Source organism: Pseudonaja textilis, chromosome 1, assembly GCF_049901715.1.
Source record: "Pseudonaja textilis isolate UNSWEBS1 chromosome 1, rPseTex1.2, whole genome shotgun sequence".
In the NCBI taxonomy this organism is placed as follows: domain Eukaryota; kingdom Metazoa; phylum Chordata; class Lepidosauria; order Squamata; family Elapidae; genus Pseudonaja; species Pseudonaja textilis.
Window position 1 is genome coordinate 106,539,910 of NC_141990.1, and position 23,939 is coordinate 106,563,848.

The following is a 23,939-nucleotide window of genomic DNA, read 5'->3' on the forward strand; positions in this document are numbered from 1 at the left end:
TTAGCATTACAAAGTCTGTATAGTAGAGTAGTTATTTTGAGCAGAGCTCAAATGATATGTGCAACAGTGGGATGAGTGTATATTTTGGGGGGAAAGGATCTCATTTCTATTGATGGGCTGGGCTTTAATAATGGTCAGAGTTGCTAATGGGCAATGATGTTAAAGACAGAGTTCATTACAAGGCACTGTTGTAGGTCTGCATTCTAAATACAGAGTATTGTTTGTTGGCACAGAATAGTATCTCTAGTTCTTAATGGACCTCCTACAAATGAAAAGTTCTTGGTCTGTTTATGTGCTTTTAAATAATGCCTAACTTCCTTGAATGTTACTGTGTTAATCAAAGGTAGCATGAAAACAAATAGGATTATTATTGAAATATTGAGGATACAAGGAAGCTAAATGTTTGCGAATTGATAGTGATTGCCGCAGTGAAAAGCCAACATCTTCGTTCTCATCCAGTTGGTCAAGAGAGCCTCTGAACTGGAACTTTTGTTATTCTCTCCATTACTCTCTGTTCCAGCATTCTATACTCTTTGGAAGCAATTTTTAGGATGGTGCTATTTGTAAGAAAGGAATAGATGGATACCACTCCACTAACAAGAGGACACAGTTGGATTTCACTATTTGTAAATTCAATATTGAGAGTGAGTTTGGTCTACTTTCAGAAGAGATTGGACAACCATTTGTCTAAAATGGTATAAGATTTCCTGCCTGAGCAAGGGGTTGGAATAGAAGGCCTCCAAGGTCCCTTTCAACTCTGTCATTTCTCTTCTCTTCTCTTCTCTTCTCTTCTCTTCTCTTCTCTTCTCTTCTCTTCTCTTCTCTTCTCTTCTCTTCTCTTCTCTTCTCCCCTCCCCTCCCCTCCCCTCCCCTCCCCTCCCCTCCCACTCCACTCCATTCCATCCACTCCACTCATTTAAGGCACCAGATGAGAAATTGGGAGATAGTGAGTTCTACTCCCGCTTTTGGCTGAAAGCCAGCTGGGTGACCTTGGTTAGTCATTCTCTCTTAGCCTAGAAAGGAAGCAAGGGCAAACCATCTTTGAAAAGCCTTACCAAGAAAACTACAGACACTAATCCAAGCAGTTGTCAGGAGTAAAAAAAGAATTGGCTCAAAGGAACAAAATAAACAAAAATATCAGCATTAAATTTGAAGTCAAATATCTTAAGTATCATTGAAGCATTGATAGATAAATGCTATTAAGAATAGAGGTTTGTTTGTTTTTATTTTTAAACTTAAAAAAACCATGTAAGAAATCAAATGGGGGGGGGGACCCCTATTTCAGCTTTTAAGACATATTTGATTTTTTCTGTACATTGGTAAGATAAGTAGTTTCTGCAACTATTGTTTATATTATATTCGCAGTATTGCCAGGGTGGTAAAATAAAGAGGCTTGTTCCCAAATCATTTTGCTTCATTTAATGTCATTAATTACCAAAAGCATGTATCAGCTTCCCTTGTACAGTCTATAGCTTGCAGTTGGTAATGTGATCTGACTTTTTGTCTTAATTATATTGACTAAAGGTTGACTTTGGAAAATAAGGGAAGAAACTCATGGTATGTTTAATACATGCATTCTTTTCAAGGTATTTTTTCCCCCCAGTTTTCTCATGCCAGCAAAAGATTGAATTCATTCTTATCTTGACTCTCAAACAGTGATAGCCATCTGAGTGGCAAGTGATCTACCTCTCAAGAGAGACGGGATAAGCTTTTTTATACAGATTTCACAATGTTACTTTGAAGAAACACAATGAAACTCATTACAAGGGTTAGGTGCAAGTTTAATTGAAGATCTTTTGAAATTTCAAGGACTATTTCATTTCCTTTGAATAACACAACCTCCTTGACATAGTCTGTTTTTTTTCTTTTTAAAGGAAAGTGTTGCTTTTTCTTGTGTTATTTTTGCTTTGGCTTCTTTATGTATATTCTAGCTGTAACTTTCTTTGATTGTACATCAGTAAAATTCTAGGGCCAGATTTACGTCCTAATATGTTTTGCTATAAATTTGAGGAACCTGCCCACCACCTAGTTATCTTCTGAAAGAGGCTTTGCATTTTAAATTAACTACAATGGGACGTGTACATTTGAGGGGGAGTCTTTTAGAAAGAGAAGTAGTCAACAATTATTTGCTCAGGCACAATGGGTAGGTATAAATTATATATTTGTTATAGCAACATTGTGGACTATGTGTATTGGTGTGTATCTGTGTGAATATGTGTCTATATGTATTTATAAAATTAATTGCATTGTATTATGGAAGTTCCCTCAAGTAATGCATCAAATACAATTAATTTCACAAAACAATTTAACAACAGTGTTTTCAAAATACTGTTGGGAAATGTAATATATTACATTTTAGTTGCACTGTGGTATCAGAACATCCCAATCAACAATATTTTACACTAGTGACTCTGTTAGGTGTCTTGGATGAACTTTTATTACTTTGGTAATGTGTTTTAAGAAACTTACCAAAGAATTTTAGTGATCTCAAGTTGCTTTTGTGCTAGTGGATAAAACCATCATTCTTTGGGTTGTTTGCTTTCCAATGTTCATTCCACTCTCTCTGCATTGCCTGTGCATACAAGAGGTATGATAAATTCATACAAATCTTCTAGTTTGGTCTTAAATAAGGAGAAGACCATTGCCTACAATTCTGTTACTACCACACCACTGTTAGAATTGACAAAATTAAGACTTTGTGTGTTTGGAAACTCATCTCTCCTTCAGGTGTCATTAATATCAGTACTAAAGAAAGGATCTGCCAGTCAATCCTAAACCATTGTTTTGTGGCTAATAAAATGTAAGGAAGTGAGAAGTATACTTAAGAAAGCTATATTAGAAACAGGTTTAATATTGCAGGATCCAGTCTGGGTTGGTCACCGGGACCAGAGGTTTAGTGTTCTGAACTTTTGGACTCATATTGGAATCCATCCTTCGGGAACTTTTCTCTAGCAGAGTGAGAAGCAGATTTACTATTAAAATCTCTAGCAAATTTAATATTTTTCAGAACCATTCCTCATCACATGTATCAGATTGCATAGTTTGCCTGCTCCATGTCTTTCTAACAGTTGCTGTCCAACAGGACAGGAGACAAGGTTTTTTTTAAACAAATTAATTAATTGATATATAGAGCCTCCCAGGTAATATATATATATATACTCTGAGTGGCATACAAATGTCCACTAGAAATACAAATCCCCCCTCTCTCTGTCTAAAAAGTAAATAAAAATTCCACAATACTTTAAAAACAAGTAAAATAGTAAAATGGCATCCAGATTAAAATGCACTGAAACTAACTACTGGGATTCCTCTCATCTAAACCCAAAGGCTGGGGAAATTAAATGACAGTATGTAATTAATTTATACTTTATATCTAAATCCATTCAAATTTAGTTTTTATGCACAACTTCTTCTTCTTTATCCTGGGACTCTTTCAACTGGTGTTACTGCCAGTTCGGTGACTATGTTTTGTGTGCGCTGCGTGCGTGTGTAAAAAATACCTGCTGGGACAACTGAAAAGCACCGTGCACAGGTGCGCAGCATTTGAAAAGCCTCTTTTTCCTGCTTTTTCAACCTCAGCTGTGTCTCACAAAGCAGCTGAGGTTGAAAAAGCAGGAAATAAAGGACAGGTAAGAGCCCTGGCAGATGGGTGGGCCAAACAGCAGCAAACACAGAACCAGTTTGATGTCTGCTGCTCTTCTGAGCTACCAGTTCTTTAGAATCAAGCAGAAAAGGTAGCATCCCACCCCTGGACTCTTTGAGAATTAAGTTCCAGCATGTCAATACAAGACCTAGTACTTTCATTAGAAGGGCAGATACAAGTAATACCCAGGTGCAGTTGCTGGTTACTTATTCTCTTAAAATTTCCAACTAATTTTCCACAATGCTGTTTTATCGATGGAAGAGTTAAGAGCTGGTGAGTCAGAAATAATAGAAAGGATGGCAGGTTGCAGATAGGTTGATGGAGTGGTTCTCAATTAGGACTAAATACAGAGGAAGATATTGTGACATGAATTGTGTAACAATATGCTTGTGAACATTGTATCCTTGGGGAAAATGGCTTTTTTATTTACAATATGGATCTTAAATCCTTCCACAGAATAAGTGGAGGATGTTAAGATTCCAAATATTGTGAAGCCTCTACATTAGTAGACAGATAGGTCAAAAGACACACATTTAGCTATGATTCCAAACAATTTACAGCAGAGTTCTCCAACCTTGGCTACTTTAAAACTTGTGGACTTCAAGTCCCAGAATTCCTCAGCCAGCTTCATTTAGCAGCTACCTTGTTAGGGACCTTTAGAAACTACAAGAGTAATAAATTGTGAGAAATAATTTTCTGATCCATGGGTGCGTTTATGACGTTTCATGCACCTGACAACAAAAGCCTTCAGTTTCAAACTGATTTAAAGTCTGGTCAGTTTCAGGCAGCAATGCAAATGAACCAGAGGTTTCTGATCAATTAATTAAGGTCACAGAGCTTGTTAATTTGAGGTTAGCAGTTATTAGGGAAGTGCTGCACTACAGAGAAAAGCAGTTCAGAGTGAAAAGCTGTTCAAGAAAGTGTTTATTATTAATAACAGCTTTTTAAATAGCTCCATGAGGAGGTACATGAGCACTTTATCTAAATGAGGGCAGCAATCATTAATCTTCAGTCGCAGTGTGTGTCTGTGTGTCATGTGATAATTTTACAAGTAATTGGAATGGAATGTGGCCATAAATGAGCAGAGGGTTCATTCACAAGTTTTTGGTATTTCTATTGTTTTCAAAATATGCCCAGCAAATCAGCAAGGAAGCTGTTTTCCTGTACTCTCTCTTTTTATTTTTCAAATGTTATCTGAACCTTCTTCAGGTGTGAGATGGAGGAATTTCTTGTGAAAACTTTTACTGACTTTTATTAAAAATGAAATTGCACTGAAGAAAGATTATAATGAAAATATCCTCAAAGATTAAGATGGCTTTGCCGTCTTTCAAAGTAATGTTAAATGACACTGCTTTTGCAATGCAGGAAGGATCTACTCTTTTTTCTTCTATCAAATAAATAGCAGATAAGAATATTACCAGGCATGAACACAAAAAAGCTTGGCAAAGGAAGCTGCTTTTGACCAATGTTGTCATTAGTTGAATGAGTGGTATTTAAAAAATTAAACCTGAATTAAGGTAAAGCTGTGGATTTCCCTCCCCCCTTTTGCTAGCAAGTAGCAATAATAGTAGTACCAAAAGTAGTGGTAGTACTATTATTTTAACAGTCATCATGAATCCATCTGTGACGTATACTAGAATTGATGATTATCTTCTAGAAATTTACAGTTTTTGTTTGTTTTTGTGTGTGCATTTGTGTATTTTTTAAAAAGGGCTCTTATCTAAACTGGGCAGATCTTTTGGACGTGCATAAAAATAAGGGTAAATCTGATTCAGAATATCTCTGCATCAATTTGCTTTTTCAATTAACATGGTTATGATTTTTCCTTGCGTATAAGGGCTTTATATAATGAATTTTTCAGTATTTTTATCCCTGTAAGTTGTTCAGTTGCTTGAATAAAATGGACATTATATAATGTATGTATGTATGTATGTATGTATGTATGTGTGTGTATATATATATATATGTGTGTGTATGTTTTCTTAAGTTTTCGCGGGTACTTACATGTATGGCATTCAGCTTTGTTCTGGTATTTTCCCACGTCATTGTAGTTGTGCTTTTAAAGTTGTAGCAACGTTTCGGCAGAATCTCATCTGCCATCATCAGGCTTCTGTATAGTGTACACCATACACACACACACACACACACACACACACACACACACACATATATATACATACTTACATACACACACACACGTTATATAATGAAGAGTAAGAGAATAATTTGTGTTTGATTTTGGTTGCTGGGGTTCTATTTGAAAGTATTTTGAAAAATTATTCCGTCAATTCCAGATTTATTTTATACTTCACTGAAGCTGAATTTATTATAGAGCTGTAAAGACACATACATTGGCCAGGAAAATTGATCTGAATCCAGATTAAATATAAATGTAAACCCCATGGGAAAATACTTTTGAGTCTTTTTATTTAAATATTCTTCTTACAACAACTTTGTTCACATATTGACACAAATTTACATATCCAGTGTTTTATCTTTTGGGAGGAATGCCTCTGTCAATGCATGTTTTTTTTAAAAAAAAATCAATGAAATTCTCGTAATACAATAGAAACAAACTTCCATTCACCTTCTTGAAGGCTTTGTCACAATTTGAATTTCCCGGCATTCCATATAATGCATCTTTGCAGTTTGCAATCAGTGTAGGAGATATTCAGAATCACACATAATCTTAAACATAGAAATTTTACAAGAAAAGGGGAGGGGGAAACAATTATATAATTTTACTTGCACATATTAAGGAGCCAAAATGGTAATTCAAACAACAGGAAAATATTTTTCTTTGAGGTCACATGTAGAGAGCACAAAGAGCAATTTCAACTTCTAACCCATAAAAAAAAAACCATACACATTTTTTTGACAAGGCCTTGTTTTTTCATGGCTTCTTCAAATGTGTATTTTAGAAGATACAATTTATATCTTCTGGAAGTTATATCATCATTGGATAGTTATATTTATATACAATTTGATGCAATAAACAAGAACTATCCTTGTCTCCAGAATTATAAAGCAAACATGAATATATCACTCTGCATGTGGAAACCTGATTCTTAAGTACAGATACTAAAAAGACTTAACCTCTTTTGCCAAGACCAACGAACTAACTTTTGATGAATTCACTTCATTCTTTTCTGGAATTTGTCATAAATATAGATAATAAGTGCTTTAAATAAACTTGTCTCGTAAATATATGCCAAGTGATTGTAAGAGCTGCTTCCCTGTGGCATGATTTCAGCAACATGCTCATTTATCAAAATCAAAAATTATGCTGTCATGCCATTTAAGTGCTTTAACTTGCAGGTGTCAAAGTGGTTTCCTCAAACAGGACACTTTTTTATTCATGACATACAGTTCTGTTCTTGCTGCTTACATTATGCATTTGGTTTTTCAATTTTTTTTCTTCTTTCACAATATTTTAAATATTGATAATTTAATCAATAAAGATTTATTACATTTCAACTTTCTAACCAGAAAGAAACTACAGCAAGATTGACTAATAGCACCCATTTCCACTTCAAGTATCCTATCTAATTAGAGAGTCTGTAATTTAAAAGCTTCTTGGCTAAGTGGTTTCAATTAGTGATCAGTTTACTACCTGGTAACTTTCTCCAGCAGTCTGCTACTTTAAATCAGTGTTTGCTAAGATCAGCCATTTATCAAATACAAAAAAAATATGGTAAGTGGAAAATGTGGTTTTTGAAAGTAAAAATCAAACTGACTCATCAGTGTGCCTGGCCATTATTAGTCTTAAAACAGTACATAACATTCATATTAATATACTCACGAGACAGGATGATAACACAGTCAGGAAAATATGTTTTATATGCTATACATTTGGCTTTAAATTTTAAGGTTTGTTTTTTTTACAAAGTAGTGCAAAGTTACAACGCATTGATACAAAAATCAGTCCTAGTAATTATTTCCCCACTTTTTTCACCTTGTGCTTCTTTACTGGGTACAAGTTGGCACACTGATTAACAGCACAATCCTGCTTATTTTACTGATATAAATATAAGCTCTAGTTAAATTCAGTGGGGCTCATATCCAGTTTATTTTTTGCTGAGAATTGCACAAAGAGCATCCTTTATATATATATATATATATGTGTGTGTGTGTGTGTGTGTTTTTATTTTTATGGTCATATTTAAGTTGCACTGAATAAAGTAACATTTGAAACGGATTTTCTGTACATATTGACAAAATTTGGTAATACAAGAATGGCACTGCAATTCTTTATACAATGGATGTCGGTGAAGAATAAAATATCCAGCTCATTTTACATACAAAAGTGAAGCTATGACAAAGCATACCACAGTGGTTTTTCCAAAAATTTCACATTTCAGAGAAATGTTTATCTATGTTTGTTAAGGTTCCCATAATTTAGATTTATCTGTCACTAGAAAATGAGTTATGAGACTTTTAACAATATGACTGAAGCAAAAGCACCTGTTTGTCTAAGTTGTTATCAGTGAGAGAGATTAATATAAATTAACTTTGATTGGATCACTGACAAGATCCTTTCTCTTGGGAATAAAGATAATTCATTAGGACTACCTACTGGGTATAAAGTAAATGATTAGAGACACTTTAAATTATGCATTGATTAGATTGTCAATAATGATTGTGGCATTTTTCACCATATTCTACATTCTTGTAGGACTGCATTACTAAAATAATGATGCTTGTGAGGTAAACAAATTCATGTTCATTGTGAATGTGCAGATTTTTAAAAATCATGTTTCTGTTGTAGCATTATTTTCAAATGATTTTTACATGTGTTTTGACATACATTATTTCAGGCAGGATGATCTAAAGAGGAAAAAATGTTCTGGAAAAAAAATCAGAGTTCTATAAAGTCTTAAATTTTTATAATGTTTAAGCATAATTGAAAAAGTCCTTTGCTGCCTTGTATATTTGAAATGAAAAAGTGCAACTTCTAGTCTTTCCTTGGATTTCCCTCCAGTCTCCTTTTTAAAGAAAAAGATATGCTAGTTTCCTTTGAAGAAATCGTAGGATTATTTACATTCTTAATATACATGCATTTAAAGGAACCATTCCAGGATAGAGTGTGGGAGTAAACTGATACATTTCAATATGCAGAATATAATGGTAAGTATTGAAGAACTAGCTCGCCCAAGGATACTATGCAGTTAGGAAAAACAGTACATGACTAGCATACATAATATGTACTTTCACAATCTAAAGTGTGATCTGTTTTAAAAATGAGATCATCCAGTATAAATTTGCAAATGCCTTTGTATGAAGTGAAGATACTTTTATCTGTAACTCTGAATATCAAGAACTAAAATTATATGTACTACATAATTGTAAGAATCAGTTTTCCTTTAATAATATCATCTACAAACTTTTGCATATGTTCTTCAGATTGCAATGCTACTACTTCTTTATGAATCTTTGTAAATGAATTAGTTGTAAAATATTTAAGGGGATTAAATACAACAAAATGTGAAATCATGTAAGTAAAAAACTTGTTTTCCCTAAAAAATTATTTTCATGTGAAACACATTTTATATAAAACATATATGTAGACTGTAAGATAAAAATCTTGTGTGTTTTTAAATTGGAAATTAGTCCAATTAGGAAATTAGAGTAACATCCCTTAGGACAATTTAGCATTATAGGTGGATGGGTTATAGCTGACAAATTGAGTTTTCATATTGTGGCAGAAGGCATAAATTTGAAATTCAAAACAAAAGCTTAGTTTGTATTATCAGAAATTCAGTAAACTTTTCTCTATACAGGAGAGTTTCAAGTGACACGGTTTTTTTCTCAGATAGCCCTAATTCTACTTCATGTAGTTTTAGGATTATATATCCTTGAACTTTTACAAAAGTAACATCAGTAAGTACACATTTACCAATATTTGAGGTCCATGACACCAATAACTGAATAAAATTAGTATATACTGAAATTCAGTTTCACACAGGGAAATTATGGGCTATATTAAGAGCTGGTATTATAACTATTTTCCAATCCAGAAAGTGGCAATATTTTAGCAAGACACAGTATATTTTTTAAAAATTTATATATAACATAGGATGCATTTCTTCTTGCACATATTACATACATACATTAACAGTAATTTTGAACATGTGTAGTTTATTTGTTCTGTACATTAATTTATTAAGTTAATTTCCAGAACTGTTAATGTACAATGAGTGACAGATATGAATTAATATTCTAGTTTTATCCTTTTCCAATGTTACTCTTTCTTAAATTGTTCACATTTAGCAATTAGCCTTGTAATTGAGTATTTATCCTATAGTTTCACGTGTTGCAGAACATCTTGAAAGACCTAAAATTTAACTATTACAGAATTAAAGCAAAATACTGAAAGAGAGGTATCTCTTATAGCTGTGTTTGTACTATGAAAGAAGTGTTTTCACACAATCAGGGCAGCAATTATTAAGAGTAATACTGTAGATTGTATTTGTAAAAACTGATGACATTTTTCATGGGCCAGATTTACATGCAGTGAGAATTTGTTACTCTGTAACCATTAAATGTCTATTGCATGAAAAGTTCATATCTGTAGACAAATACACTTTAAAATTTTGAGGAAACAAATAGAGCAAATCAGTGAAGAAGAAACAACTCTATGGTCTTCATTATACTGCAAATGATACTGTGTAAATGATATTTTAATCATCAGAAAAAGATATTTGCTCTAAACCACTTCAATATGTTATGCTCTTTTGAAAGTAATATGCCCAGAACAAAATAATACAGTTTGCTTTGCATATTGCTTTTTGAATCCTCCTCCCAAAATGTACAAATGACATCCAAGTAGTTTCAACAGTTATACAAGCATAAACATATACACATAAACACTCACAGAGGGATAGATCTTGCAGTCTCCAACTTCATCCTATTTATCAAACCCAAGTTTGAATTCTGGGAGATATTGAAAATGCTGAAGAATATGGCACAAGGAATTGAAGATGAAATTCTTAGCAATTTAAGGGATCCCTTTCTCTCCCTTGATACCAGAAAGCAGTATCTTTCTATTGGGACTAAAGCCACAACTTTCATTCTCAAATACAAATATTTTCCAAAAGTTCAAATTTCATTCTGTCACAAACATGTATATTCAAAGTTTTTCTTTTAGTTTCTTAATGCAACTGCTGGTGAACCTACAGGATTCACAGTTTCCTATTAGAGAACATTCTTTTAAAGTGACACAATATATGAAAAAATAAACATATTCGTAAGGAAGTATCATTCTAATTATATGGCCTTTTGTTCTTAAATGTATTTCATGTATGTCATGAGGCCATTGGTTTGAGTGAGTTTCCATGGATTTTATGATGTCCATTTACAACTGGTACAAAAGGAATGTAACACTTCTTACATTTATAACTTGCTGAACAAATTCTTTAAAAAATGAAAAAGATTAACCTTGCAAATTCATTTATCTAAATATCTTGTTGAACAGTTTGAAAGTCCAGAGTTCAGACACAACGAAACAGTTAACATAGGGTACATTAGCACCAAGTTTGATTACACAAGTACTTTGATTCTTGGATAATTAATTTCAGATAGCAAAAGTTCATTTGGGCATTTTTTAGCACTGAAGAAACCAGGATGTTTTAATTCTGCAACCATGGACTGGATGATTATAAAGCATTGCCTACATGTTAACATGCTACAGAACATGAATCAAAGTTATGGGGAAATGCATTGGCTATGGCAGATCTTCTGATGAAAATACATTTAAATGAACAGAGTCCACTTAGGTCAACTCCTTCCATTTTGTTGTCTCTGCTCTATTTTTTATTGGGTGGGAAACTAGTTCACAGAAAAAAGCCTGATCCTCCATGACCGACTTTTTCCCTATTGTTAAAGCTGCAGTCTACATAAAAAACATCTTCCATGTGCATGCATGATATGGACAAAGAAGTAAGTGGGACAGAGACCATCAGACCATTCTTCTCTCAAGAGGATAGAATTAAACATTTTATCTCACTTATTTTTTCAGGTAACCCCTGAATTAAATGTTATTTTTGAGTTTAAAATGCTGATTTCACAAACTGAAACTTGGGAATCCAGAAAAATCTCATGTGAAAAATTCACATGTGTATACATACACAAAGAGACATAACCACACCAAAAAAAACCCTGTTTTCTAAAGTTTGAGGCTAACTGTTGTCTTTTTATTTCTTCAGATTCTGGGACTTATGGCAAATTTAAAATGTGAACAATTGTTTATTTGAATTTTATCCCACTTTTATTACTTTATCAGTAATTCTAGGTAGCAACAGACACCTAATATTCCTTCCTGTTTTCACCATGCAACAAACCTGTGAGGTAGGTTAGTCTGAGAGAGAATGACTGGCCCAAAGTCAGTCAGCCAGCTGTCATGCCTATGGTGGGATTAGAACTCAGAGTCTCTGATTTCTAAACCACTACACCAAACTACTTCTCTTTATTCACTGTGACTTCATACAAATCATTTCCAAGAAACACCCCTAAAGTAAACATAATTGCCCAGTGTTTTAATTATCAGAAGTTAAATACATTTAAATTATGTTTAAAAGGGACTACTTCAGTCTAATAGCAAAAATGTAATTTATGAAAAATCTTTGAGTTAACTGTTAAGTTCTCCTTTTTTGATACTGATAAAACCATGTGGAGGAAAAGTTCTAAATAAAGACTCTTCCATACTGTCAGCTTGCATTGCCTGAAGAAGTTACATATATATTCATTTCATGTTAAACACAGACTGAATTAACACCTTCCAAAAAGGACATGAAATCAAGCCACAAACTGTTAAGTCAATTAATAACATTTTGAAATCCAAGGGTGAACGCATCTCCCTAATACATGTTTAAAAATATCTACCTTCAACCTAAACTCTTTCATATAATACGCTGAACGTAATGGTATCTCTGCAATTTGAAAACCACTTACCATTCTGCAGATTGTGTTCACTAGTAAAAGTAATTAAAATTAACATGTTTTATAGGCCAACTGAAAGCTTCCAAAATTAGGGGGAAAAAAACCAACCCTCCTGCTCACCCCTGTTATAATGAGAGATGGAAGCAAGTTCATCATCTGTCAACAGTTTCCAAACCAAACATATAATAACAAACTGCTGCTGAAAATTGGCAATATTAATAAAGCCAATAATCTCTTAATTTGCTTTCTCCTCTACTCTCAAGAGTTTCATCAGTAATGTCAATAGGAAAATGTGGTCATCCATAAAACATGCAATTCATGTTTTCATTTTAGAAAGAAATGTAAACCATGGACAATAACATTACTGAAATTCTTAGCCTTAAACCCTTATGCCCTTCTTAAGACCCAAGACAAATTGGACCTCTGGAAAAAGTTGGGTAAAATTCAAAATTGTCACACTGTAATTTTTTAACATGACAAAATGGAAATTAGGGGAATGCATACAAAATTGTTATTGGAACTGCATTCAATTACTTCGATTAATACAGAAGTAAACTCAATGAAACTTAGTATTTGTTGTCTTAGGCTGGCTTTTAAACTTTTTTTTTTTTTTTGGAAATCAGTACAAAAGCCAAAGAAGCTTCTCCTCTTGGAATAACTTATGCATTTATAGGTTAGACTAATAAGTGGTTAGCTTGTTTCCTCTGATCCAGACTGATAAGTATTTTTATCCAGAATTACAGTGCAAGTTTAATTTTCCCATTTTTGGTTAATTTTTTTCACAAAAGTTTTCTTTTTTATGTTTTTTTTTTAAAAACCTTTGAAATAGATGAAGGATTAACCAAACATGTGAAACTAAATGCAAGTCTTCCCATTGAAGCAACCACCATGGGAGTCACTGGCTTCAAAATGGAAGTTGTGACTAAATGATCAAAGCCTCATTCCTTTCTAATATCCATAGCATGGCAGTATGCTTACATTAAAAAAACCAACTTAAGTTTTGATCACCATGTCCTGTCTGGCATTTGGAAGTCAGAGTCCATCACTGTGAATGAGCTTGCTTCCCATGAAGTAAGCAAAGATGTTCTGCAACCAAAGACAATTTATAAGACACAACCATTTAGAAACGATTTAGAAAGTAGTTTATAAAACAGAATCAAACATTGTGGAGGTATCATTCTATTTCATAAATTAGTGGATATTTGTTAAACCATAATAAATAGTTTGGTCCCATTGTTTTATGTTGATTAGTTTCATACCCCCTCCCCAATTTCATTTGCTCCCCTGTAAGAAAAAAAATGCTTTAATCAATATACACAGGATTGCCTTATGTAACTGACAGTGATGCAGCATTGCAAAAATGATGAAACAGTATATAAGAGCAAACTCCTCAGTGAACATTGTCAAACACAGCAGGAGTTCCAACGAATTATAAAATAATGTCGTGGCAGAGGTGCAGGATGGAATAATTTCTGCAGCCATGTCATGGTTTTTAAAAGCACCCAAGTTATTTCACGTATCTCCCATAAGTACATCCTGCAAAAGTTGCTACTTTTTGGTTTCCCACATGGGACAGTAAATGTATGATTAAAATACAGTATAACAGTAAGTCACTAGAGTTTGGATTGTTTAAAGAAGGGAAATCCAATGTTGGATTATTTCTTAATTCCTTTTCAAAATCTCGGCTCAATAAAATACAAGAAGAATCTGAAAGATGGTGGTCACTTCTTCAACAAATAAACGGAACAGAAAGTGACCACTATTAGTTTTTTTGAAAGACATCTTTATCTGGAAAGGAAGGAGAGTGGTTAAGGTTTCAAGGCTTTAAGTGAATTATTGATCCACATTGAGAAGAAAGGCCAGATGACAAACTGTAATGCTTTACTCTGGAATTTACCCCCCTCTCCTCATCTTGGGATGGCGATTTTGACAGCTTTCCTCCCCCCTAATATAAAGTGCAGGAAAAAATGGATAAAGGTTTAGTTCCAAAACCATTTCTCTAAATTACCAACAGACTTGTATTCTTGGTGTCTCTTTACATGGTCACAAGCGAGACATGCATGTGATTCCCAGAATCGAGAAAGGCGCACTGAAAAATCCTTCCTCCAGTTGAAGTAGCTAATATACAGTTTAGTGTTTTTATCAAGCATCAGAAGGTACTCTGAAAGGTCCTTTGGAGACAAGAAATCCTCCACATGTATGAAAGAATTAGCTGGGATGTAATTCTCATAGTTTTCTCTGGGAGGACCCAGAACGACTGGCACAGATCCAGCAAAAAGAGCATTGTAGAGTTTCTCTGTAATGTAGTCTTTATGGATAGAATTTTCAAAGGAAAGGTAAAACTTGCAAGTGGAAATAGTGGGGATCAAATTTTTATCACTGATATAATCTCCAAATGCTTGTCCATAGGTATGGATTTCAATATATTTACTTAATTCGTTATAATACTTAACTCTAGCATGCTCAGGATTCCAGTTACTCACTACCCAACATACAAGTTTTTCTTTATTCGGCATTTCATACTCAAAGGAATTTGTGCTAACTATCATGAAGCCATAAGGCACCTGAATATCTGAATCCCGGCGATAGGTGAGGGTCAAATTGAACAAATGTTCAATCCCGCTCTTTTGTGGAGTATGGGTTGGTGATTCCAGGTTCATCCAGATCCATTTCTGAAATGCAGGTCTAGGCTGCTGAGGTAAATTAGTCAAATCCCAGCTAATGTCTCTGTGGTGAATGAGAACTGCATGAGACTGGTTATATAGAGAGCGATCCGTTGTCAGGTGGCATCCATGGATATTAAAAGTGGGACAGAATTTCAGATCAAATATCTGTCCAAATGGCCAAACCCATATCAGAATTGTTGTTTCATTAATGTAATCACTTTTGGTCGAGAAGAAATTCTTCATCTTTAGAACTGAGCTGGCTGATTCAATAGGACTAGAGATCCATCCGCTTGTGGGTTTGATATATATCAGCAGACAAGCCATGAAACAACCAAGCACAATGAAGAGAAATAGAAATGGCCGAAAAATTCCTTTGGATGATGATGTCATAATTTGATCTACAAAGAAAAGAAGGAAGAGTTTAAAGTCAGTGTTTTTAGATTAAGGTGGTGTTTTAACCCTAACCCTAAAAATTACAAATAATGTAATAAAAATTACAAATAAAAATTACAAATAAAGAACCATAATATTTTTCACAAACCTGAATGGAAATCAGATAAATTGAAAATATGTGTTGAAGTGGAATGAAAACAATTACATCACTATGCTGCATGTATTTGTGTATTTTATTTAAATTAATATTATTCAGTTAGCCACATCTGTATTCAGCAAAATCCTTTATTGTTTCTGGTTTCAGGAGAAGTCAAAAATTAAATATTTATATTATTTTTAGGGGGATTTTCCTTTTCCTTCGTTTTTAACATTTATAAATTTTGCTATTGTTATTAATGTTATATTGATCATTAATTGTCTAACTTCAATAATTCTTTGTTTATTTTATATGAAATATATGTGTGTGTGTGTGTGTGTATCTATACACATACATATATATGTGGATCTTTGGTTATTTGGGTTTTCTCCCGTGTAAAATTGGAAGTATTTTGGCAATGTTTCAACAAAATCTCATTCGTCATCTTCAAGCTTGTGTCTTTGGCTTTGTGCTTTTTGGAGTAATGTGAGCTTGCAGCTGTTTTTCTTCTTCTTTTAACTGCCAGTGGGAGTGCGACTTGACTGGGTGGGGGCTTGGCTGTGTTCTGATTGGCTGGGGGTGTGTTCTTATTGGTTGGGGGCCTGGCTGTGATCGGATTGGTTGGAGGTTTGGCTGTGTTCTGATTGACTGGGGGTGTGTTCTATTCAGGTGGGGGCTTGGCTGTGTTCAGGTTAGTCTTAGTTGTCAGGGGATTTGAGCTGCTTTCAGTGAGTGTATCTTTTCCTATGTAATATACATTTCCCCTAAAGTCTCAGAATTCTGTATTCCCTACATTTTCCAGGCCAGCCTTAAAGGTAGGCCTACTCAGCACAATGCATGACTCCAACCATCAAGTTAGTATATCTTTGAACAGATTTACCACACCAATTGATGCTGGGGAAACTTTGTTTTGCCCTTTACTTTTATGGAATAGAAATAAAAGTGGGCACTTTTTTCTGTCTACAAGGTGACATTTGATGTTGACTGGTAGGTTGTAGGCTCTTCTTGTAAATATACAGAGATTCCTTTTACAATACACTATCCACCCTTTAATATTTATTTAATATTTATTTTCCTCTAAAATATTCATAAATGTTCCTCCTTCACATAGTACGTATGCCATTTACTTACCATTCCATTTACTTACTGTTTACTTATGTCATTCATATTAATACTCATTTTCACATCCCATTCACATATTCTATGCTAGTCACATATAATACTTACATGTCCATTCATACCTCATTTCATTTTCACCATCCAGCTACTATTTCACACATGGCAAAAATGGATTGAATTATAATACCTCCAAGAGATTTCAGGGATCACTCGAAAAGTGTATCAGATTTTAAATAACACCCTCCCTCCCAGTTTTCTCCATGCCAAATTCTATATATTCGGGGTGGGATTCTACCGGTTCGGGCGAACCCCTTTTCCCATGTTCAGCTCACCCCGAACTGGTTCGCTGCAACAAGGAAGTGGGCCCGCCCACCCTGCTCTTTCCTGTGCTTTATGTCTTTGTTTACAGCACAGCTGATTCACGCAGCAGAGCGGTTTGACATGCCTCAGCTGTTTTCTTCACAAAGGCTGCAGTTGAAGATAAGTATGGGCTTGCCTTTTTTAAATGCAGAGTGCGTGGAGAGTGTGAGAACACTGAACTGGTTGTTATACTGGTGGAATCCCACCCCTGTATATATCACATGTTTTTACTCTGGTATAACACATTCAGTTATTCTGACATCTGTGAGTAGCATTTTGTATACTTCCCCCTTAAAAAAAACTTGAATGGTTCTACAAAATCATAGGTGGGCCATAAGAAGCAAATCTGACTTATTCTACAATGCTCACTTTATCTTATTTGATTACTTTAGCAATCAAATAGGATTTGTTTCTGCCTCAGGTATCAATAAGGCAGATCTGGCTGCGTTCCTAAAACAGAATGGCCTGGGGAATTAATTATAATGTAGCATTATTTGTAAAGACATTTTTAGGTGGGAAACAACTGTCCTATTTGAACTAATAATGGAGTATTTTAGGTTTCCATAGAAAGGGTCTGTACATATTGATGAGGGGGGGATGTAGGAAGAATAGTTAGAATACCCCCTAGAAATCAAAGGCTAGCTGAATCAGAGCAAATCTACATTTGATTGGAATGCAACCTCTTTGCAGTCTTGCCCAGAAGAATGACCTTTTCTAGTGATCATGATGGATAATGAGCTTAATGAATTGCATGATAAATAGTCAGTTTAATGAAGTATCAGTTCTTCTGACTGCATAGCTACATGGAACTGCAACAGAATGTTAGGGTGGATTGAAGGAATGATGTATCAAAGCTCAGTAGAAGATAAAGATGTGACAAATTAATTCATGTATTCTTTTTATGTTATGCAAATAGAGGATCATACCATGATTCTGAGTGTCTCTGCAAAGCGTCTAAAGTTTGGACACACCTTAGATGCTTATCTCATTATTACTCCCAGCTATTTTAGTTATGACTTGGAGGAAGAAAGAGATTTGTACAGAATATGCTTCATTAAAAAGCTATTGTCTTCTGTTCTTCCTTCTACCTGAAATTCTGACCTATTAGTTCCAAGTAAGGACTTGATAGCTACAGAAAGCAGTATAGAAGACTGTTTTTTTGAGAGTTACTGTTAAATTAGCTAGACTATCCATCAAGCTAATAATTTAAATCTCCCTTTCTCTTCCCCCCTCTCTCTCGCATGTAGATACAGTCCAAGATATCAAGAAATGAAATGAAAAGAATTACATTCTAATTCATCTGGAAGATATACAGTATATTTGTGGAAAGCCATGCTATTCGGTGAGGAGGATATACTGGAAAAGATATCCTGCTAAAAAACAAACAAACAAACAAACATTAATAGGTTTGAGTAATAGAATTGATGAGGGACTTAAAGAAAACAAAGAAAAGAAAAGACTTTTCCTGAATTAAGGAGTCAGGAATACAAATAGAATAACCTAACTCAAAATGCAGCAGCCATCAAAATAAGCTCCTTGGCCCAATGACATCTGGAACAAGTTTGTAGAAACTGCATGTTCTCAAAAACTGCAGCACGCAGATCTTTGCTTTAATCAGATGCAAGATGTGTTGCATGTAAATATCAGGGAATCTGCAATTGAATACTGGAGCTATCAGAAGAATGACAAGGAACAATGCTATACTCTATACTGGTTTGCTATATTTCTTGAGCCAAAGATTTCAACTTAGACCAAAACTACACTGATAAACATAATAATCTCCATAGCAATAGACTGAAATTTGTAGAATGAAATCAAAGTCACCATCTAACGTGCACTCTTTCCCTCCAAACTTGATATAAAAAAAACTTGGAAAACTTAATCTGAACAATGATGCCTAAAAATACAAGATACTGATTTCATTATAACAAACTTTGTCTTGGTTATTAACCAAATAATGTCATACATTTAAATAAAGCATCTACCTCAGTGAATCTTCATGCAGAAATATGCCATATTCAATTTAAGAAAACCTTTAGAGGAAGGTGGTTACTTTAAATAAAAACCGTATCTCACTCTGAACTTTCCATGGTACTGATGTGATATATCTGAACCTGGATATAACTGGTCTACTCAAGCTATTTTCTTCAGAGTCTAACACTGAAGGAGGCATACCTGAAACAACGACTTCCTTGTTTGCCTCAAGCTTTGGCAAAAAATATACCAGACATTCTATTACCTTTCAAAGGACAGAGTGCAAGTAGAAACTTGAATATCTGTACCCAAGAAGCTAATGGGTGTTGCTTGAAACATAAAAGCAACAAAAAAAACTGAAGGAATTATGTAAGTGCTGCTGAAGTATATATAAAGTTGCTGAGAACACTGGAACAGGGGTCAAAGCCATAGAGTTGCACAAGACCAAAGAAGCAAGAATCACAGATATTATTAATGTTTATTGGGGTAAATACAGAATATTGGAACTGAAATAGAGATTGTATAATTGGTTAATTAAGACAGTTTTTTAAATATTTACTGCAGATTTCTCCCCATTAGGTCTGATTTGCTGTTTATAAAATATGCTGTAAACTGATTCTGTTTTTACTTCATTCATATCTTTCTCAATTCCTCCAAAGTCCAAAGGTAAGCATTGCAGCAAGCAAGCCATGTTAGTTTATGATAGCTTTTTAATAAATGTTGGTCTGAAAAGGAAAGGTAAATGAGTGATAAAGACTCTGAAGCACATCGTAAAATGTACTCTTTCAAAATACTTTTTAAAACTGGATTAATATTGACAAGCATGTCTTCTTGAAATTATAGTAAGAGGTTATTCTAACTGGTGAATAGGTAGAATAATAGAATGCATAAATTGGAAGAATCATATCTAAATTTGCCTGCTGTTCAGTGCAAGATTCCCCCAAACCTGATAGGAGACCGCCTGATTCTGTGTGAAAACTTCCAGTAAGCCTAAACTGGATTGAGAAAATTTCTTTCAATGTTCATCTTGAATCTTCTTTAATTTCAATCTATTGATTCTTGTCTTGCCCTCAATTCCAATAGAGAATAGGTCTATCCCTCTTCAGTTATGATCTAACCACTGCATAGTATATTAACTCTTGTTACCTGAACAGAATGCAACTGAACAACTTTGTTCAGAATCTAAACTATCTGTTCTGGTACCATGCCCTGTATAGAATAACACTAATTGATCTATAATATCCTAGGTTCTCAATTTTTGACTACTGGGATTAAACTAGTTTTTTCCCAGTCTTTTTGCAATTTACCAATTTTTCAGTATTCAAAGTTTAACATCTGGCAGCTTTGAAACGACTTCTACAGCTTCATTCATCTTCTTAGGATGCCATTCTTCTCACCCTGGAGACTAGAATTATTTAGGGTAGCAAGGTGGAATCTTACTCTACCTTTTAACAAACTAAGCAGTCCTCACTGCCTTTCATGACTGTTAGTAAGAGTTCTCTTTGTCTTTTGACAGAAGGACAGACATAGGAGGCAGAGGATGTTACTAATTAGCAGCCTTCCTACTGTTATATGTGATGTGATGTGGACTATTCTTTGCTACCTCATATCCCCTCCCTTAACCATGTTCAGTCCTGTACCTATTTGCCCAGCCATTGTCTACATGGAGTCCTTATTTCTAGTGCCTTCCTGCTTTCAGTTTACATTTTTCTTGATAAAGTGACACTAGACTTGCCAAATACATTTCCCCTTCCCTTGTGAAGTATAACTCTTTCTGCTTAAGAGTTACTTATACTTTGGATGCAAGCCATGTGTCAGGATTGACACCATGGTCTAAGAATGCAATCTTTTCTCTTTTCCCCCTTAACCAGTTATTTCCATTCATTTAGGAAAGATATGTGAAAATGGTACCTTTGCCCCAGCTTCTTATTCAGAAATTTTTAATCACTAGTAATCTTCCCATGTTAATAAATATCCTTGATACATGCATCAGAAAGACAGCACACTTCTCATAATAGCTCATCTTTCCAAATAGAACTGCTCTGTCCTTTGTGATAATGAATCTCCCATCACCACTTTTCTTTTCCACCTCTGAAGAGAACCTCGGTTTGTTGATTTTTGCAGAGTTGATAATACCTTCCATTAACTCAGGTGACTGAATCTTTGTTTCAATGTCGAAAGCTTGAAATGTGTAGATAAACTTCAGTGATGGGTACCTCCTCTTGGTTTGTCTATTCTTGCTTGCTAGTTGTGCAAAGTAGAAATGTATCTTCTAGATTTAACTTTATTGCAATTCCTGATATTCCCCACCAACATAGCTAGGCTGGGATGTGTAGTTTCACTTACAGAGGGCACAATTTAGGAAGTCTGTTAGGACACAACCCAGATTCCTTGAATGTGGAAAGTTTTGTTAGAGAGGCAATTCTTTTGGCAAGTGAAAGCATGTCCAAAATGAAGAAAGTAACCACTTCTCCTCCAAAACCCTTTTTCTAAAAGGTCATTTAAAAAAATGACTTCCAAGTAATTTTGATCTTTCAAATATCACTGACTGTATTTACATAGTGTTTGAGATAGCACGTGTGATGAAATGTTTTATCATTCAAATACTTTTTGAAATAGATATTTCACCATTTTTAAATACCTACTGAACTGAAAGTAGTTCTGCAACAAGATTCTTATGAGAATTTTAAATCAAATTAAATATGTCAACCTCCCAAGAGAACACTGGAAAAGATATTTCTAATTAACATTTTGTTTCAGATTGGAAAGCCTAATTTGAAAACAGCTTAGGTTCTAATAACTTTACTTCTATAGTTATTTTCCCCTTGTAGGGATTTACATTGCCACTTGCTTAGGTAAAATTAGGTATTAGAAATAATGTTACCAAAGCAAATCTATCATAAACTATATTTTGCAATGCTACTTCTAACAAATCTAAGGACAATAAAAAAAAACCTACTATGGCAGTTATTTCAGACAACAAATAAGCAAATTGAAATTTCTAACTCAATTAAGATGAATCTAAATAGTGTGACAAAATAATACCCCATAATGAGAGAATAGTTTATCTTTCACCACTGTCAGTAACTTTTGACCAGATAGTATGTCCCTATGGAAGAATTCAGATAATCCCAAATAGAAGTTATCTTGATAAATGTTCAGTGGATGCATACAGGGTGACCTCTTAAAAGGTGAAAATGTTTTAAGACATGCCAATATTTCTGGACTAAACTGATGCCAAATTTAATAGCAGCTCAAAATTACTTGTTCAAATCAGTGTCCCATGGGAACAATTGCATTCAGTAGAGTCCGTGTTCTCTGAACTAAGTTGCTTGCTTGCAAAGATTTTATTACCAAACTAGATAGTATTTTCAGTGCTATAAGGGAATGGGGTTTGTTCCCTATATACATTAACTTGTCCTGGCAATGTTGGTGAGAGGGTGTTGCTAGTTCCTTGATTAGGCTGTTGTTTATTCTTTTATTGTTTGTCTTGAGTTGCTTTGTCTCAGTTGATTGTTCTTTAAGGTATTGTTTACTGTTTGATTGTCTGGTACAAAATCCTACTTATCTGGATGTTGACTGTTGACAATATATAAAAACATATTGTTATTCTTTAGTTCTCTTTCTTAAATGCATATAGTGAAGTTAATATAGCAGCACCAACAATTTTGACAGGTTGGTAAGGGATAGAGTGGTTTTTTTCCCCCAGTATGTAATACTAATGCCTATATTTTAAAATAAGAAAATAAATTCAGTCAGGAATGAGCTCCATAGCTAATAAACCATTGTGAAAATGCTTTGTAACCAAGCAATACTGAATTAGCTAAACTACTTCTTGAGAAAAGTACTATAAATTAGACACTTGCACCAGATACTATTCAGCATTGGCTATGCTGGCCAGGGCAGTTAGGAACTCTATTGCAGTAATTATACACACATTTCTATGTTAAGACAGCTTTTGCTAGTATTAATAGCTTTAGATTACTGTGAATCAGAGGTGGTATTCAGCAGGTTCTGACCAGTTCTGGAGAATCGGTAGCGGAAATTTTGAGTAGTTTGGAGAATTGGCAAATACCACCTCTGACTGGAGATTTTAACTTACCCTTCCCCTGCCATGCCCACCAAGCCATGCCCACAGAACCAGTAGTAAAAATTTTTGAACCCCACCACTGCTATGAATGACACAATTCACACAATTTTTTTAAAAACCCAGCAACTGATACAATACTACTGAATTTATTTTGTGTGTTGTGCAGTTTTCTAAAGCAGGACATGCTTCAGAAAAATGTTTTCAGGTCAATCTACCACGGAATTCCAGCACGGCTTAGAAAGCTTTTATGTTTTATAATACATTCTCAATTCATATTGTATCCTAGTAAAGCCTGCCAGGCATTATTGTTTTCTCATGCAAGATCACACACTGAAAACACAATTAATGTGTCACTACTAGTTTCTGCATCGTAGACTATATTAAGATGAGTTATTTTGCATATTATGTAAAGGGAACGGTCCACACACAGAAATTACTAATTTATTGTTAAAGCCTATATATACACAGGAATCCTCTCAGACTAACAGTTAGCACCAGGTTGGAAGATAAGAATCAAGGTATTCAAAGGGGTGTTGGACTTAATTAGTTTGTGGCTACTTAGGATTTTAAACTGGTTCCTCTTTCAACTCTTCCCCCTGGCTCTGCCAGGCCTTCTCCTAC

General features: G+C 34.4%; 1 protein-coding gene across 5 annotated transcripts in view; it reads right to left on the reverse strand.

The window, feature by feature from the left end:
* Positions 1–6,053: 6,053 nt before the first annotated feature.
* The window catches only part of FUT9 (fucosyltransferase 9), a 90,841-nt gene continuing 72,955 nt past the window's right edge, over positions 6,054–23,939 (reverse strand). For all 5 annotated transcript variants that reach the window (XM_026726700.2, XM_087913987.1, XM_087913982.1 and 2 more), the window contains one exon: positions 6,054–15,644. In XM_026726700.2, coding sequence (XP_026582485.1) covers positions 14,560–15,644 — 1,085 coding nt within the window. In that variant the 3' untranslated portion in view covers positions 6,054–14,559. The remainder of the gene's footprint in view (positions 15,645–23,939) is intronic.